The sequence below is a fragment of the Platichthys flesus genome, chromosome 18 (assembly GCF_949316205.1).
Source record: "Platichthys flesus chromosome 18, fPlaFle2.1, whole genome shotgun sequence".
NCBI lineage: Eukaryota > Metazoa > Chordata > Actinopteri > Pleuronectiformes > Pleuronectidae > Platichthys > Platichthys flesus.
Window position 1 is genome coordinate 21,043,255 of NC_084962.1, and position 19,662 is coordinate 21,062,916.

The following is a 19,662-nucleotide window of genomic DNA, read 5'->3' on the forward strand; positions in this document are numbered from 1 at the left end:
CGAACCAGAGACCTTCTCTGCCCATAGTCCAAGTTTCTGCCACTAGTCCACCGCCTCTGTAGTTTATCGATCGCTCAGAGACAATTAAAGCACACGGGGGACAGAGACGAAAACATGTACACACTCACACAGCTGCTCCCTGGAGCCAGGTTTAACAGAGGCTCCGGAGATCTTCATTACTGACACACACACACACACACACACACACACACACTCTCTAAGCCGGACTCACATCCGCTGCTTTGATGTTTGTGTGTTTTCTGTAGCTTGTGTTGGTTTCCTGTTGGTTATTTTTATTAAATGCACATGTTTGTATTTTATTCCGCTGCAGATGACGCCTCCCGTTGTTATTTAGATATTAGCTTATTGCTGCGTGTGCATTTTGAAATATGATGTTAAATGTTTTAAACCTTTAATCGGAGGTGCCAGTTTGTGCTGCTCAATTTATACTTTCTAATATTTAGTCTAACTGTGTTGGTAAAATATCCAAAGCATCGGACTGAACCTTTTCCTTCTTCCACCTTCTGGACCAGGTCAGTTAATCAATCTAAGAAAGAAGCTGGTTATAGTAAATATAGTTGTGTAGTAAATGGTGTTGAAGTAGCGCTGCTCTCGGGTTTGAGTCTCTGAGCTTCTCACCTCATCGTCTGTAAGGAGGAACCCAATCATCCTCCAGGAAGAACTAGATCTTGTTTCTGTTATCTTGTCCTCTTCATCCAAAGCTTGTGAATTAAGTGTAAATTAAGAAGAAAGTCACCTGTTGCCATTTTAATGTTATTCAGGAGCGTGCACACATGAACCGGGGGGGGGGGGGGGGGGGGGGGTCACTGGCACGTTGACCCAGGCTATAAAAGCTGGTTCAGCTCTGGTTACAGCCGTTAACATAGGGTCACAACTTGTATTTATAATATATACTTAACTTTTTACATTCTTCCATTTCAGAGCTTTTATTTGTTAACACAGACTTGAAATTAGTTTGTCCAAATAAAAAAAGAATAAATTGGATCCACATTCGTCTTTGAACAGACGTTAAGTTTCATAACTCAGTTGTCAGCCGCGCTCGAAGAAGCCTGATTATTTAATCCGTGCACAAGCAAGCAACTGTAAAACATTAAACTCTGAAAGGTCTTTTCTCTTCTCTTCTTTCTGAACCGCGGGGATACCCGGAGGTTTTTTCTATGTTCCACTTCTTTATGAGCTGTTGCCAGAAGCTGTGACTCATCTGTGCAGCGCGAGCGAGTCGGGAAACAAACCACATCAGCTCCTCTCTCTCTCTTTCCCCAATGACCTGGCACATACACACAATACATGTTGGACTCATTAACTCTATTTTCCACTCGTCCACCACGGGCTCAACTCTCCGAGGCTTTGCTCTCACTGGGATGTTGGAAAATCACTTGTTGAAAAATCTGTGTCATATCGTGCACAGAGGGAAATCAGACGCTGCTCAATTTAGAGGTCTGCCTGCGTGGTCACAAAGTTAATGTCTAAAAATACATTGATCATCAAATAAGGATGTGAATTGAAGTGGTCATGATACAGTCTCCAGCTTCCAGGTGCTTGTTTTACTGTGATGGAGATAATTCAAGACATTTCAGCCTGTCATCTTTGGTGCAGATCCGATCGGGGGGGATGGATGGATGGATGGATGGATGGATTCAGGATCCTTCTTTCTCCATTTTCTTTAATATTGCAAGATGTGATGTTGGCCGTTGTAGTTGAGTGCTGGGCCACAGACACACACACACACACACACACACACACACACTGATTGAGTCAGTGAACAGAGTATCTATTCAGTCAGGGTCCTACTGCTGGAAGCAACCAGCTGTTTGCCTGAGTGATTTTAACAAGAAACCTGAGACACAGAGTGAGAGACACAGAGAGTGAGACACACAGAGTGAGAGACACAGAGAGTGAGAGACACAGAGAGTGAGACACACAGAGTGAGACCCACAGAGTGTGAGAGACCCACAGAGAGTGAGAGACACACAGAGTGAGAGACACAGAGAGTGAGAGACACAGAGAGTGAGACACAGAGAGTGAGACACACAGAGTGAGAGACACAGAGTGAGAGACACAGAGTGAGAGACACAGAGTGAGAGACACAGAGTGAGAGACACACAGAGAGTGAGACACACAGAGTGAGAGACACACAGAGAGTGAGACCCACAGAGTGTGAGAGACCCACAGAGAGTGAGAGACACAGAGAGTGAGACACACAGAGAGTGAGACACAGAGAGTGAGAGACACAGAGAGTGAGAGACACAGAGAGTGAGAGACACAGAGTGAGAGACACAGAGTGAGACACACAGAGAGTGAGACACACAGAGTGAGACCCAGAGTGAGTGAGACCCACAGAGAGTGAGACCCAGAGTGAGTGAGACCCACAGAGAGTGAGACCCACAGAGAGTGAGACCCACAGAGAGTGAGACCCACAGAGAGTGAGACCCACAGAGAGTGAGACCCACAGAGAGTGAGACACACAGAGAGTGAGAGACCCACAGAGAGTGAGACCCACAGAGAGTGAGACCCACAGAGAGTGAGACCCACAGAGAGTGAGACACACAGAGAGTGAGACCCACAGAGAGTGAGACCCACAGAGAGTGAGACACACAGAGAGTGAGACACACAGAGAGTGAGACACAGAGAGTGAGACACAGAGAGTGAGAGACACAGAGAGTGAGACCCACAGAGAGTGAGACACACAGAGAGTGAGACCCACAGAGAGTGAGACCCACAGAGAGTGAGACACACAGAGAGTGAGAGACCCACAGAGAGTGAGACCCACAGAGAGTGAGACCCACAGAGAGTGAGACCCACAGAGAGTGAGACCCACAGAGAGTGAGACCCACAGAGAGTGAGACCCACAGAGAGTGAGACACACAGAGAGTGAGAGACCCACAGAGAGTGAGACCCACAGAGAGTGAGACACAGAGAGTGAGACCCACAGAGAGTGAGAGACCCACAGAGAGTGAGACCCACAGAGAGTGAGACCCACAGAGAGTGAGACCCACACAGAGAGTGAGACCCACAGAGAGTGAGACCCACAGAGAGTGAGACACAGAGAGTGAGAGACACACAGAGAGTGAGACCCACAGAGAGTGAGACCCACAGAGAGTGAGACCCACAGAGAGTGAGACACACAGAGAGTGAGACACACAGAGAGTGAGACACATAGAGAGTGAGTGTCTGTGTGTGTCTTCAATAATGAATTGTGTAATTAATAGTTGTGTATTAAATGTGTGTGTTTTCCAGATGAAGAAGGAGATGAGTGACCATGACTCCATCACTCAGGAGGTTGTTGGCAACGCCCACATTGAAAACTACGCCTTGAAGATGTTCATCTACGCCGACAACGAGGACCGGGGGGGGCGGTTCCACAAGTAAGAGACTGACTCCTCCTCTTGTTTATCACATGTTATGATTACGTTTAGAATATACACACACACACACACACACACACAAACACACACGTGTCAGACTTTCTGTTTCAAATCCTTTTAGTCTCTTAGCAACAGACGGAGTGAAGGTCACATGGTCTCATCAGAGATCACTGAAATCTCCGTTTGACCTTTGTTCACGTTTCAAGACCTGTGTTGGAAGCATCCCCGTCAGTTGTGTTTCTAACACGTGACATGAAACTGGAAGAACACAAACATCTCAGGATGAAGAAGAGGAGCCGGACACGTAGAAGACCTCATCTTGGAAACACGAGGAGATTCCAGATCTTCTGGTGATGAGGCCGACTGGTGTGGATGAGCTGTAAACAACAACACTGATCTTTCACAGCAGAGTTTATACGTCATGTCCCGCCTCCTGCTGCTCTACAGGCTCCGCCCCAGCTGCTCTACAGGCTCCACCCCTCACCTGGATGATCCCACATGTTCCTGTTTGAAGGAGTCGGACCCGACAACCTGCTGCTGCTCCACAAACACTCCCTACTTGTGTGGAGGGTTTTGGAACAGCAGCAGATCTTCTCCTGTAGTTCAGGACTTTCTGTTTGTGTCTTGTTTCACATGATGACTCATCCAGCGCTCAACGCTCCTCAGACCACAGACTCTTCTTTTCTCTCCGAGCTGCTCACCACACTTTTCCATCCGCTCTCGATCCTCGTCTTCACACTGAGACACAGTGTGTTTCATCCTGTTGTGTGAGAAGATACCAACTAACACAACTCTGATGAAAAGTCCTGTGTGTAGTTGTCACATGCTTCTCCTGAAGCATCAGGTCTTACTGGATCAAATCCACCGGATGTTATAACGTTAATGTTTTAAAATCACAGTTTCTCCTCCATGAACTGGAAACTGTTTCCTGATGGAAACACGGGGAGCAGATCAGGAGTCTGTCGCCCGTCAGTGAGTGTGAGCTGCTGGAGGAGAATGAATGGATCCAGGCGACAGGTTCTCTGGACGTGGTCCGGGTGATTAAGAGAGAGACGTGTCCACAGCCTCAGGTTCCGCTGGAGGGGGAACCACAAACAGTCTGCAGGCTGCTGACAGGACCCAGGCCTCAGCGAGGTGTTGTGTCACCTCTGGACACACACACACACACACACACACACACCCCCCGGAGACACACACACACTCAAAGTAAATATACAGAAATTTAAAAAATTAAAAAAAACAAGCCCAAATGTGGGCATATATACATCGGTAAAAAAAACACACTCAGTGACTCATTCACACAAACACACAGACACACAAACACACACACACAAACACACACACACAAACACACGCTCACAAACGCTGGAGGTGAATGTTTATGAGAAACCTTGTTGGAATAAGAAACTTCCTCCGACGTGTCGAGGCCTCTGCAGCTCACACGCTGTACTACAAGTAACCCTGTGTGTGTGTGTGTGTGTGTGTGTGTGTGTGTGTGTGTGTGTGTGTGTGTGTGTGTGTGTGTGTGTGTGTGTGTGTGTGTGTGTGTGTGTGTGTGTGTGTGTGTGTGTGTGTGTGTGTGTGTGTGTGTGTGTGTGTGTGTGTGTGTGTGTGTGTGTGTGTGTGTGTGTGTGTGTGTGTGTGTGTTTCTGATTCCTGATTCCTCAGCTCCATCAATCTGAATCAACACAACCCTTCACACTGATTCTTTCTTCTAAGCTCCCCCCCCACTCGTCTCTGTGTGTAGTGACCAGAGATGGAGGTCCAGGTCGCTCTGGTCTCCATCGTCCTGTCTCTGGGTTCACATCTCCCTCTTTGTATGAAACCAACATCCTCTACGCTCTGTGATGAGTGTTTATTCATGTGATGGTATCACTTGGGAGTTTTTCACTTCCTGCTCGTGACTCTCAGTTTGTCAGTGAGCGAGCAGGTCGAGGTCGAACCTCCTTCACCGCAGAGAGAAGACCTGTTGTCATGACTTTTAATGTTGAGCTGCTGTTTATTTGTGAATTAATACATTTTCATTCTGTGCACACATTCACACACACATTCACACATACAAACACATTCACACAGCTCCACTACAGACAATATTTTTGGTGTTATTGTCCGTTAAATATGAAGCTGAGCGTTGTGGAAATCAGTTTGATAAATCTCTCCTTCCTTCATCCCTCCTTCTGTCTTCCCTCCTCCTCCTCTCTCCTGCTGCAGGAACATGATCAAGTCCTTCTACACATCCAGTCTGCTGCTGGACGTCCTGTCTGTGTTCGGGGAGCTGTCAGAGGAGGTGAGATCAGGATCCTCAGGTGCTCACTTCACTTCCTGGCATCAACGCAGAACTTCCTCTCACACAAGAACGTGTTACTCAGAATGCGTTGCCCCCCCCCCCACCACCACCTTAAATTGAATGAAATCTGTCTTTAAATGTGTGGTCAGAGGTTCATGTTTCCATACTCAGGTTACGACACACACACACACACACACACACACACACACACACACACACACACAGACACACACAGACACTATACCTAATCCATCTGGATGTGAATGAGGCACACACCAGATCGTGTCTAAATCTGCCAGAAGCCATTAATACATCAACGGGACACTTTTGTCCGTACAGCCTGATGGACACACACACACAAACACACACACACACACACACTCTCTCACTCGGCCGTCACACAATGAGTCCTCAGAGTGGCCGGTGGCGGGGAGCCTCAGCAGAAGGACAGTCCGGACTGATTGAGTTTCAGGCAGTAAAAGAGGTTTTCAGCAGCTTCCCACCTGAGCGGAGCCCCGTCAGTGAACAGGTGAAGTGGTTCAGTGCTCGGTAACACCGTGGTCCATCAGAACACCTGACTCTCAGTGACAGCCCCCCCCCCCCCTGCACCGTGACACTGGGGGTGGAGACAGGTTCAGTATCTGAGGTGTGTTAGTTACCAGGTGTAGCTAACCTCTGATCTTCCTGTGCAGAGGAGGGATCAGGTTTCCTTTAGAGGTTTCATTTCTCTTTCCTCCTGGTTTTCTCAGCACTTTCCTCATACTCTCTTTCCATCGATGTTTTCTTATCTTGTATCTTTAATCCAAATACGTTAGAAAAGGTTGATGCAGCAAAGGTTTATTTAGGTTCTTTTGACTCAGATTTAGTAATTCTCATTTTCTGGACGTCTGGAGTCTTGATGATGAAGGCAGGATGACTGGAGCTGTCGTTTATGTGTGTGAACAAATCGATGCTGCTCAGTCTGGATCTTTAAACTTCAACATCCTGGCCTCCAAAGAATCTCAGGCATGAAGGGAATCCCTGCTCAGAGATGTTATTGGGAGCAAAGTCTGGGGCCTGTTGAACGTGAGCCTGGCTGCAGCATTTTGAATTCTACCTGGTGTGAGACAAAGTCCCAGCGTCTGAGTCTGTCCGGGTGGACGCCCTGCAGAGGACGGCTGTTATCGGCTCTGTGTTTCAGCAGAGACACGTATCTGCATCGCTCCATCAGCAGGACTGTCTCAGCCCTGAATGGCTGCAGACAAAGGCAGAGTCCACCATCTGTCTCCCGCTGCCTGAAGCTGGGATTGTCGTCCACCCTGAGTCCCCCAGAGGGACGGGGAGAGTGTCTCCCTTTAGCTCCCACATTCAGGTTGATTGTCCTTTCACGCCACAGAGCTGCTTTGACACCGGGCTGATCAACACCTCCAGTCTCAAACTTTAAATCCAGACCTGAACAACACGCTCAACGACTCTAAGACCAACCAACGTTTGTTGTTGTGAAGAAATAAGAAATGAACCAAACTAGTAAAAGACACGTTCTGTCCTTGTGCTCAAGAATCAGATTGAAAAGGACAAAGTTAAATGTCCTGTTCCTGTTATCATCCATAAAAACAAAGAGTATCATTAACCCAAAGGTATACGGACATGTTCAGAGCCTGGGAGCTGGACAATCTATAGAATCTATATCTGTATTACTTTCCTCATGTTCTTCAAACACTCTTATCATTGAGGAACAATCTGTTTTCACAGGCGTGACCTGTTCACGGTGCTTTTAGCGTCAGACACACTTCTCTTACTTTATAATGTTGTACTGCTCTGATGTCATCGTCGTTCTCTTTCCTGTTTGAACTTGTGGTCGTGACTGGATCTATGAACTGTAGAATTCCCTCCAGGGACAAATAAAGTTGTTTTGAATTTAATTTGAACTGAATCTGCCGTCAGTAGTTGTGTTGTTCTAACACTTCCTGTCTATTCAACTGGCCTCCAGCAAATCCCCTTATTACTTTTCTGTCTGGAGTGTGTTCATGTTGTGAGAACTCTCATCTCCTTGTCCCGTCAGTCCGTGTGTGAGTGACCTTCCTCCTGACTCTGGATGGTGTAACATCACAGCAGTGTTATGTCAGTGAGTGGAAGTGGCCTCCTTCAGGCAGACCTGAACAAGCAGCTCCACCTCAGACCTGGTGGGGGGGCAATGTTCCTGAGCTGCTGAGAACAGCTCACTTTCTGGTAGAAGCAGGAAGTTCTCCATCCAGTCGAATCAGCTTCGGTTCAGGGTGAATCTGACCTCTCGTCACCCTTTCACACCTCCTCAGCTCGCTCATGTATCCTTGACCCCTCTGATCTCTCTGTTCTGTCCTCGTTCTGCCCTTCACAGCCCAGTTTAATACCCCTGCCCCCCCCCCCCCCCCCAACGAGTTCCCCAATCTTAATGTTTTCCACATGTGGTGCTCGCCTCTTCATCACCTGTCCCACACAAGGCTAATGACACGCCTGGTGCCCCCTGCAACCTGCCTTACAACGTGACTAATAACCCCTTTATCTCTCTCTGCCCTGTTATTCCACCTCCACCAGAACATCCAGCACAGGAAGTACGCCCGCTGGAAGGCTACCTACATCCACAACTGTCTGAAGAGTGGGGAGACGCCTCAGGCGGGGCCCATCGCCATGGAGGGGGACGGGGAAGCAGGTGGGACACACTGATATGGCACAGAAAGACACACACAGGGCTAAAGCATGCTGAAAAGTTAAGTTTGTAGAAGATGAACCAAAGGGACAAAACGTTAAAGAAACAAGTGAAATTATTAAACAGATTTTGTGCAGTTTAGAGCGAAAGAGGAAAGGAGCTCCATGCAAAGGTTCCGACGTCCCAAAAGATCTGATGTCTCAAGAACCTTTAGCAAGTTGTCAGACATTAATTAGCTTGTTGGAGCTGTGGTGTGTTCATGCTTCAGATTCCAATATTAAAACTCTGAACATTTCAACAACTGAAGAACTGCTGAGTGTTTCCTCAGCTGGTAAAGAAGTTAAGAAATGGAAGTTACAATATTCCAGAAGGCCCAAAGTTTTGCTTCGGCCCCTTTTCTTTTTTTATTTAATTTTTTTTTAAAGTTATATCTCTCATTAAAGATGTTGAACTTCATACCTTTTAAGAAACAAGAACATATTTTTTATCTCAGCTTTTCACGTTGAAAACCAGTTCCCTGCCCAACACCTCTGAGCTCTCTCTTTACAGAGCACCTCCTCTGTTGACTCTGTTATATGGGTTTGTGTGTATTTGTGTGTGTGTGCGTTTGATTTGTATTGTGCACGTTATCAGTTGTGAGACTGTTGCAGGAAAGCCCTGCAGCCTTCGGGAGATTAGAGGTGTGCAGAGAGTAGATTAGTGCTCTGGTGTTCTTACATTCAAAGTCACAGGGAATTAAATCATCGGGGTCAGAACAAGAGTTTTTGCGTGTGCATGAGATTGTGCTGATATTGTGTTAATTGTCCGTCCTCCTCACGGATCTGAGTGTCTGACCTTTGTGGCAGTGAAGAGCACGGCCCTCTGCAGCCAGGCCGTCACCATGAAACATAACCTTTAGGAGAAGAAAGCACAGGAACACACCAGGAGATCAGGAGGAGATTGAATGAGTCGCACAACTAAATGACCACTTCAGCCTTTAAAGTTCACGGCCTTGTGAGGATCATGGGGCTGGACAAGGCCCGACAGGAAACTGACCTTTTTGTTTGGCGGCCACCGGGGGGGCAGAGGGATTTGCAGTAAATTAGAACAAGTGATGTTTCTCTGATTCACAGGCTGAAGTCAGAGCGGTCTTCTATTGGCAGCTGGTAATTCAGTTTGATGTTTGCCTCGGGTCAAAGCTAATACGTCTTTATTCTGTTACTCAACAAGCTCTTCAACTGATAAACAGGATGATGTCACTCACTTCTCATTCATTGTGTCATATGAGCAGAAGCTGATTTATCAGTTTATTCTGCTGATTCTTCAGACTCTCATGAGCTCGATGTAGAACTTGAAGTAGAACTTGAAGTAGAACTTAAAGTAGAACTTAAAGTAGAACTTGAAGTAGAACTTAAAGTAGAACTTAAAGTAGAACTTAAAGTAGAACTTGAAGTAGAACTTGAAGTAGAGCTTGAAGTAGAGCTTGAAGTAGAGCTTGAAGTAGAACTTAAAGTAGAACTTAAAGTAGAACTTGAAGTAGAACTTGAAGTAGAACTTAAAGTAGAACTTGAAGTAGAACTTGAAGTAGAGCTTGAAGTAGAACTTGAATTAGAACTTGAAGTAGAACTTGAAGTAGAACTTAAAGTAGAACTTAAAGTAGAACTTAAAGTAGAACTTGAAGTAGAACTTGAAGTAGAACTTGAAGTAGAACTTGAAGTAGAACTTGAAGTAGAACTTGAAGTAGAACTTGAAGTAGAACTTGAAGTAGAGCTTGAAGTAGAACTTGAATTAGAACTTGAAGTAGAACTTGAAGTAGAACTTAAAGTAGAACTTAAAGTAGAACTTAAAGTAGAACTTGAAGTAGAACTTGAAGTAGAACTTGAAGTAGAACTTGAAGTAGAACTTGAAGTAGAACTTGAAGTAGAACTTAAAGTAGAACTTAAAGTAGAACTTAAAGTAGAACTTAAAGTAGAACTTAAAGTAGAACTTAAAGTAGAACTTAAAGTAGAACTTAAAGTAGAACTTAAAGTAGAACTTGAAGTAGAACTTGAAGTAGAGCTTGAAGTAGAGCTTGAAGTAGAACTTGAAGTAGAACTTGAAGTAGAACCTGAACTCGGCCTCATGCGGCTCCAAAGCATCTGGACTCATTTCCACATTTTACCTTCATAGCTAGAAATTGCATCAAGTGTCTCTGGGGACGACTCGACACCGAACTGGATCTTACTGGGACGTGAACTCCTTCAGGCTCACACACGTTTCGTCCCCACTGGGAAACTCGGTGTGTGTTTTCATACCAGGGAGCTGAGGTCGACAGATTCCTGGCTCAATGAACGCCATCTGCTCGTCCACGCCCATGAAACAAGGCCTGCTCCCCGTGACATCAGCTCGAGAACCCCTTGCAGCTGCACACGCGTGTACAGTAACACACAACCACACACACACACACACACACACACACACACACACACACACTCATCGTGGCTACATCACAACTCTCTCTCTTATGTCTCACTGTTTCACTGACACACTCTCCTGCCTCCTCCCAGAGTGCACTAGGGTCTCTGTGTCAGTGATGTCATCATGACGGTAATATCACTCACACACACACGGTAATGTGTGTGTGTGTGTGTGTGTGTGTGTGTGTGTGTGTGTGTGTGAGAGACACACACACACACATCAGTAGTCCCGATGTCTTCTTGTTGAGACAGAGAGCACATGTGTCTCTCTGAGTGAAGGTGTTTCTGAAGTGTTGTCGTTTTGTCGTAGACACAACATGACTGAAGACGGATTGTGTCTTCTTTAGTTTTTTCTCAGTCACAATGAAAACACATTGGAACATAGAACATTAATAATCCCTCCCATTCCATGTTTGTAGCTCTTAGCCTGAGTGACGAGATGCAGCGTTCCTTTAAACAGTCTCTTACAAAACGCTTTATTAAAAGTCAGGTTGTCGTTCGTGTTCTTGTGAACGTGACCTCTGAAGAACACAACTCAGAGTTCAGGGGTCGGAGGTCAAGGTCGTGGTGGCCTCACTAAACGTGTTTCGGCCTCTTGAAGACGATATCTCAATTCTGACTCAGGACTTTCTTCACGTTGTGACCACTTGTCTTCAGGGGTCAAAGGTCACAGTGACCTCATGAGTCCTGGAACATAAGTGTATGTAGACTGAACCTTCCTGTTTCTGGCAGAGCCTCACATTCCTCTTCCAGATGGCGGGGCAGGGATCCCAGTTTAATGTGCAGACTCTGTGCTCCCCCCCCCCGTCGGGATCAACTGTAAAACCCGGGTCGGTTTCAGGGAGCAGGTCAATCTGTGGTTCTCAGTGTGATGATCTTCTGGGTCTCAACTGGTCACAAGTATTTGTCTCAGGATCTGTTGTCCCTCAGCGGCGCTGGACGCTGCAGTGAGGTGAACCAGTTAGTGGGTTAATGAACCTCTGGAGACCCGCTGGTCACACACACGTTCCAGTGGGGGTGCTTACAGAAACACGATTGTCTGCCAGTGGCTCTGGTCCATGGAGACAGAGAGGGGGAGGAGCTTAGCAAGAGGAAAGGAATGGTGGGGAGAGTTATGGCAGAGAAAGAAAACAACTTCCAGAGTTTAGCTGTAAAACCATGAAGGACGTGTTCTGTGACCCACAGAGGGAAATGTCTGTAAAGGGCCGGGTGGAGCTCAGTGTTGGTTCTAAACATGTTTTCCATCAGATCCTTGGTCTGGATCCACAGAATGAATCGAGCTCTTTCTTGACCCATGTTTCCTTCTCTACCGAGTTTACCAGAAACCTGAAAACTTCCTTATCTCAGACATTAACTCAGGATCCTGATGAAAACCTCCGACCCGTTGAGAGCACTGATAAAGATAATAAGTTGTTTGACTGAAAGGGACCGTTGGGTTTGATCTCTTCTGACTGATATTCTAGTTTCTCTTGTCTCAGACTCGAGTGATTCACAGAGACACTCATTCTAATGTCACATGATCTGTCAAACCAGTGGACACACAGCAGCTCACAGCATGTGGTCATCATCCTACACTCATGAGGAATGAAAGTGATGGATGAAGTTAACCAGCTGAGGGTGTGAGATCCAGTGTCCAGCGTCCTGCCTGTGATGCAGTAGAGACAGAGGCTGGGGCTCAACCCGGTGTCGAGTGCACGTCTGCAGCTCCACCTCGACTCGTTTCATCCGTCAGCGTCTCTGTGGCCGGGAGGAGATGTTTGCTTTGTGTCGGGCGTGGTCGCTGAGAGAAGGAACGTCTCCAGCGTGGGGCTCATGCTGGACAGATGTAAACACAGCAGGATGGAACTTTCATATTCACTTTGAAACCTTCCCTTGTCCACAGCTCTGGACGTGGACGGAGGGCTGACCTGTCCACACCACCCGACTTGTCCTTCAGTTGTTGTGACTTCAATGATCTATGTGATTTCAACCGTTTCTCTGTAGAAGTTTTATTCTTGTCGTCACCTGATGAGGTTTTTGTGAAGAAGCTTTTTCTCCGTGTGTGATTGAGACTCAGAGGTTTAAGCTCCTCCACTCAGAATTTCTTTCTGCGGCAGCAAAGCTTAATTTCTGCAGATTAACGTTTCCTTTCTGTTCCAGGGCTGTAAGCCGGGGCTGCGGGGGGGCAATTACACATACGTGTCAGGAATGAGCAGCCAGCAGTCAAAGGGGGGGAGGTGTCACTGTGATGCTTATGATGAGACGTGATGATCTGTGGTCAGTGTTGTTTTCTAATGATGCCTCACATGGATTCTGCACCAGGACAAAGTTCTTATCTGTCTCCAGATAGTTCGTCTCCTCTGCTCCATGTCCTCCACATGTCTCTGTGGAGCTCACGCAGGTCACATGATCAGATCTGAGGCGTCACGTCCTCTCACAGGAAGTCTGGAGACGGTTCAGTCTTATCCGTTCAGAAGTCGTTTTCTAAGAGTTTTATAGAAACAACAGCTTTATTCAAACTTTGACTCATTACTTCTCCCATGTGGTGAATCGGGCTGAACCAGACTAGGGATGAAACGGTTACTGGTTTTACGATTGGCCAGTTAAACACCCGATGGTTAGTGTTACCGTGTGACATTTAAATGAGGTTGATTAACACGGTGTGAAGCTCGTGGTAAAGACGGTCGAGCATCAACCACAGTGAGCAGTGGTCCAACGCAGCAACCTGGGTTTGTCATGAGGTTTACTTTGTGTTTGTTTGATTCGCTCAAGAGTTCATGAAACACACATTAAAACAGGTCGAGCTGCTACACAACACGAGACACTGTCCATGTGGAGAAGATTCTCATGAGCCCTCGTCTTCGTTTTCCCACAGACGAGTTTGGAGCTGCAGGTTTCTCAGGCCTCTCCCAGGGCGGATCCTTCAGGGGAGCTCCTCCTTCTCAGTCCTTTGACGACCAGAATCTGGATCCAGGTCCGGCCCCCGGGTTTGGGTTTACTCCGGGTCCAGGACCGGGACCATCGGCACCATCGGGTCCTGGCACCATCAACTACAACAACGTCCACATCCCACCAGGGGCCCACGCCCCGGCCAACACTCCAGCCGAGCTGCCTCCGCCCACAGGTACTCTGCTGTGTGTGCCCCCGTCTGCCAGTTAACAATCTGAGTTACACATCTACACAATGATTTGTGTGCACCTCTGTTTGTTCAAATCCACACACACACAATATGTGCTGATGTAAAACTGTTAACAAACACACACCTCACAAATAATTAAAGAATTCATATTTATTGTAGTTGGTTGACACACGTGTAAGATGATTGCACACAGGCCGTCCGTGCACACACATGAAACAATTTGTAATAAACACAAGCTGATTCTTCATATAGTTTCAGAAGACACATCTTTAGACTCTGAGGACGTAACATGCCCCCCCCACTCCTGCTTCTCTGAACCATGAAATCACTCCCAGTTTAATCTCCTGTGTGTTGACCAGCAGAAGGAGTGAAACCAGTGCCTCTGCCTCGCTCGGTGCCCGTTGTCGACCCCACACTGCTCAACGCCCAGCAGCAGGGTAAGAGGACGCACACACACACACACACACACACACACGCACACACAATGTTTATGAAACCGTTTCTGTACAAACATGTGAACCCAGTGATGATGAAACACTTCTTAGCTGAACGCTGCACTGAGACCTGTCTTTCCTCGTGAAGCTTTGTGTGCTCCCTCAGCTGAACAGTGAGATTAATACTTCAACCTCTTTTCACCACTTGATTCAACATTAACTTGATTTGAGGCCGTTTCCTCTTTTAAACCTCACAGGGTGAATTCAGTTGTGTCCGTGCGACTCGGGCGATGACACTTCTTTAAAATGAAAAGCCTCATGAGCCTCAGTAGGAGTGTTTCTGACCAGCTGCTTCCAGCAGAGCCTCTCAAACTGACCCGATCCAAGTCTCAATGCAGAGTGGAAGTTAAATGAAAGCAGTTGTGTTAACGTGAACTGTGCACGTTAAACAATATCTACTGGTGAGAGCCACGGCTACTGGAGAAGAAGAACTGGTTATTTCTGAAAGTGTGACGGTGACCCTCAGCTTCACCACAGGTCACACAAACTGTGAACCTGGAAGATGATGTTAAAGAAAGCTTCACGTTTCTCTGAGCACCCCCCCCCTCCTCGCAGCGCTGTGGCTTCTGGACGTCTTCCACCTCTTCGCTGACTCTCACTTCATTTTCCGTTATTTCCTCTCCTCCCCCTCCTGCTCCTCTCGGTCGCTCCCCGTCCTCCCAGTTTGCGCTCAGCCTTTTCACGAGTCCTCCCAGCTCTCTGAGGCGGGGGGGAATCAGCCGGGGGATCAGGGGCTTCTGGTGCAGCATGATTCCATCTGTCGGTTTCTGTTCCTCTGCAGGACGGTTTGAAGAGCCGAGGTTTCACTGTGTTTACGAGTGAAGCCAGAGAGGCGTCATGTGCTGCTCAGCGGTTTGTGCCTGCACTGGTTCTCCACGTGGGGTCCAGGGACCTTCACGGGGTCCTGACGTGTTCACATGACAGTAAAAGAGTAATTTGATGTCATTATTATTTCATGTGCTAGACATTAACTCTGGGAGATCTTGGCTGTGTGGATCTGAGGATTTATCGTCTCTGCTGCAGAGAGCACGGCCCAAAATATACGAGAAAGAATCCAAGTGAATAAAAGTCCTTTTTAACAAGGAAACCCTGTTTAAGCCTCTAAAGCCTTTAAAAGTCAGCACTTGTGTTTGTGAAACGTTCTTAAATCAGCTTCTGAAGATCCTGCAGGTTAAATAGGTCGTTTCCTCAGTTAAAGGTCGTCTCCTCATCTAAAGGTTGTTTCCTCATTTGAAGGTCGTTATCTCATCTAAAGCTTGTTTCCTCATCTAACGGTTGTTTTCAGTTGAGGCTTCAGAACTTTGAAACAGTTCCTGGTGGAAGTCATTGATGTGTAGATTATTTTGGCAGATCCTCCATCATATTGTGCTTAACTTCTTATGTACTGAAGTCTGGACATGACACGTGTTCCTGACGTGTTCCTGACGTGTTCCTGACGTGTTCCTGACGTTTTCTGTACGCAAGAACAAATGTCTGAGTCAGTGGCTCTGGATATTCCTGGATCACCTGCTGCTCTACAGGCTCCACCCTGAGTCTTTTTGCTCTGTTTGGTCTCCACCACCTCCTGTAACCTCAGCTTTCTGGATATTTCTTGGAGTTCGGGTTAGTCTGAAAACGAACCCGATGTCTGATCATGTCTGAAAACTTCAACGTGTTTGGTAAAAACTTGAAGCTGTGGAGAGACGGAGAGAAAGATTACAGCTGCAGAATAACGTCCATGAAGGTTTAAGTGTTGCTCCAGTGTTCACGTGCAGTGAAGTGAGGAGGTGCATGAGGAGGGAGGAGAGGAGGGAGAAAAGAGTGATAAAGAAAGAGATGTTAGACAAACAAATACAGAAGAGTGGTGTCGAGGGTTTCCAGTGATCCTGAATCCTCTGGTATTCACAGGCGCCTCGTGTGAGGGTGGACATGAGATGTGTGTTTTCTATAGACTGTGAGATGTTGTGTGTCCTGCAGGATGGACTGTCGTCCTCCAGAGACTCGGGGGGGGGGGGGGCCTGTGACGAATCAGCTGCAGAAACAAAGACACGCACTGAAAATACATTAGTTTTTAGGTCAAAGTTCATTTGTAACATTAGAGAGAGAGAAAAGCCATGATCACATGATTCATGATGTCATCAGGTAGAACCCTGGAGAGGGAAGATGTTGAATCAGCTTCAGCGTCTGGTTGTTTGATTTAATTTGAAGAAGTGGTTTCATCTGATAAGTTATAAAACGTCTTGTGTTTCAAACTGTGATCATCTTCTGATCGTTACATTACCCAGAATCCCCTGGGTGCTGACAAGTGATTATGACAAGTGATTATGACAAGTGATCATCTCATCTTAACCAGACGAGATGAATCACTTCCTGTTCCTCACAAGAGATTTTTGATCTGGTTTTAAACGACCTTTTACCTGATTTACTGATTCTGCTTTGAGTTGTTGAATATTATCTGACTTTCCTCTCTCCTCTCTCTCCCTCTCTCCCTCTCTCCCTCTCTCACTCTCCCTCTTCCTCTCTTTCCCTCTCTCTCTCCCTCCCACCCTCCCTCCCTCTCTCCCCCTCCAGGAGGTGTCCACCTCACCCCGGAGGACTTCACCAAGGCTCAGAAGTTGTGTAAGTACGCGGGCAGCGCCCTGCAGTACGAGGACGTGGGCACGGCGATCCAGAACCTCCAGAAAGCTCTGAAACTTCTCATGACCGGCAAAGAATGAAGCCTTTGTCCTCCTCAATCTGATCCCTCCATCATCCAGCCCTCCTCCATCCCCCTCTTTTCTAGAGCAGCGCCGCTGATGTGGCCCACAGCGACACACACACACACACAGACACACACACACACACACACACACACACACACACACACACACAGACACACACACACACACACACACACACACACAATGAGGCGTCCTATTCAGTTGGCTGTCAGAGGAGGACATGATGGAAATCAGTCTGCAACAACGGCTCCCTGTGTCTGACGCTGCGTCTCTGACTCAATGACTCTCTGACTCAATGACTCAATGACTCTCTGACTCTCTGACTCAATGACTCTCTGACTCTCTGACTCAATGACTCAATGACTCAATGACTCTCTGACTCTCTGACTCTCTGACTCTCTGACTCTCTGACTCTCTGACTCAATGACTCAATGACTCAATGACTCTCTGACTCTCTGACTCTCTGACTCTCTGACTCTCTGACTCAATGACTCTCTGACTCTCTGACTCAATGACTCAATGACTCTCTGACTCTCTGACTCTCTGACTCTCTCACTCAATGACTCTCTGACTCTCTGACTCTCTGACTCTCTGACTCAATGACTCTCTGACTCTCTGACTCTCTGACCCTCTGACTCTCTGACCCTCTGACTCTCTGACTCTCTGACTCAATGACTCAATGACCCTGTGACTCTCTGACTCTCTGACTCAATGACCCTCTGACTCTCTGACTCTCTGACCCTCTGACTCTCTGACCCTCTGACTCTCTGACTCAATGACTCAATGACCCTGTGACTCTCTGACTCTCTGACTCTCTGACTCAATGACTCTCTGACTCTCTGACTCTCTGACCCTCTGACTCTCTGACCCTCTGACTCTCTGACTCTCTGACTCAATGACTCAATGACCCTGTGACTCTCTGACTCTCTGACTCAATGACCCTCTGACTCTCTGACTCTCTGACCCTCTGACTCTCTGACCCTCTGACTCTCTGACTCTCTGACTCAATGACTCTCTGACTCTCTGACTCTCTGACTCAATGACTCTCTGACTCGATGACTCGATGACTCGCTGACTCGCTGACTCTCTGACTCTCTGACCCTCTGACTCTCTGACCCTCTGACTCTCTGACTCAATGACTCTCTGACTCTCTGACTCTCTGACTCAATGACCCTCTGACTCTCTGACCCTCTGACTCTCTGACCCTCTGACTCTCTGACTCTCTGACTCAATGACTCAATGACCCTGTGACTCTCTGACTCTCTGACTCAATGACTCTCTGACTCTCTGACTCTCTGACTCTCTGACCCTCTGACTCTCTGACCCTCTGACTCTCTGACTCTCTGACTCAATGACTCAATGACTCTCTGACTCAATGACTCTCTGACTCAATGACTCTCTGACTCAATGACTCAATGACTCTCTGACTCTCTGACTCAACGACTCTCTGACTCTCTGACTCTCTGAGTCTCTGACTCAATGACTCTCTGACTCTCTGACTCTCTGACTCAATGACTCAATGACTCTCTGACTCTCTGACTCAACGACTCTCTGACTCTCTGACTCTCTGAGTCTCTGACTCAATGACTCTCTGACTCAATGACCCTCTGACTCAATGACTCTCTGACTCTCTGAGTCTCCAAACCTCCACAGTAATAAGACGTCTTTTCTTTTCTTGTCTCTTCTCGTCTTTCCAGCGACTCAACGTGGATTCAACAGGAAACTGTGACGCGTTGAGTCGATATTTTTAACTTCAGTTTCTGTTTTATAAGTTGAAACTGTCACGTTCAGCTCAGACGCTAAAGAACAAAGGGTGGAGGAAAACAAAACAATCCAATAAACCGTGGAATAGAACTGCTGTTTGGTGTGGGGCTGCTGTCTACAGGGGGCGCTACTTCCCTTTCTCTGTGTGTTGATTACTCCTGAGGAGGAAGTGGAGGTTGTTCTGCTCATGTAACGTTTCTCAGAAGTTCTTTTAGTGAGATGTTTGGTTTTTGGTTTTTACAGTTTCTAAGTTTCTTCAGAATCTCGTCAGATTCAAAGAGATTTGAATAAAATATTTGAAAAGATGCTGAGATGTTGATTTGTGTATTTTTATGTTTCAGTGATTAAAGCTGAGATAAAAATCTGTAAAACTTTTACAATTGATTCTTCATTTTGCCATGAACTGTTGTGTGAAGCACTTTGTAGCCCTGTTTAAATAAGTGCCATAACAATAAAGTTATTATTCTGGTTCTGGTTCTGATCGGCTGCCATCAATCAGTCCTGTCTCCATCATCTGTGACCACTGGTCTCGTGCTTTTTCCACCGGTTCGATGCTGGTGGCCACTGAAGAGCCCGATCGTGTCCCCAGAGGCTGCACCGTCTCAGGGTCGTGTTGAGACGTCAGCTCTAACACGTGGATTCAGTTCCTTCGTGTAGCGACGTGTCCTGTGGGACGTTGAGAGGAAGTAACGAGCCTGCAGTTCAAAGAGTCGCCACTGGTCCTTTAACATCCTCTTCTGAAGTTTCTCCTCCCGACGCAAACTGTCACGTTTCTATTTGAAGAGAGAGGTCGGGGGTTCGGCCCGAAGCAGAG

The 19,662-nt window shown here is 47.0% G+C and overlaps 1 protein-coding gene across 2 annotated transcripts in view; it reads left to right on the plus strand.

The window, feature by feature from the left end:
- vta1 (vesicle (multivesicular body) trafficking 1) overlaps positions 1-19,319 on the plus strand; it is a 29,231-nt gene extending 9,912 nt beyond the window's left edge. The window contains exons 3-8 of one of the 2 annotated variants that reach the window (XM_062411002.1): positions 3,259-3,386; positions 5,598-5,673; positions 8,227-8,341; positions 13,628-13,876; positions 14,251-14,328; positions 16,936-19,319. In XM_062411002.1, coding sequence (XP_062266986.1) covers positions 3,259-3,386; positions 5,598-5,673; positions 8,227-8,341; positions 13,628-13,876; positions 14,251-14,328; positions 16,936-17,081 — 792 coding nt within the window. In that variant the 3' untranslated portion in view covers positions 17,082-19,319. The remainder of the gene's footprint in view (positions 1-3,258; positions 3,387-5,597; positions 5,674-8,226; positions 8,342-13,627; positions 13,877-14,250; positions 14,329-16,935) is intronic. The other variant, XM_062411004.1, reaches the window with a different exon arrangement.
- The last annotated feature ends 343 nt before the right edge of the window (positions 19,320-19,662 follow it).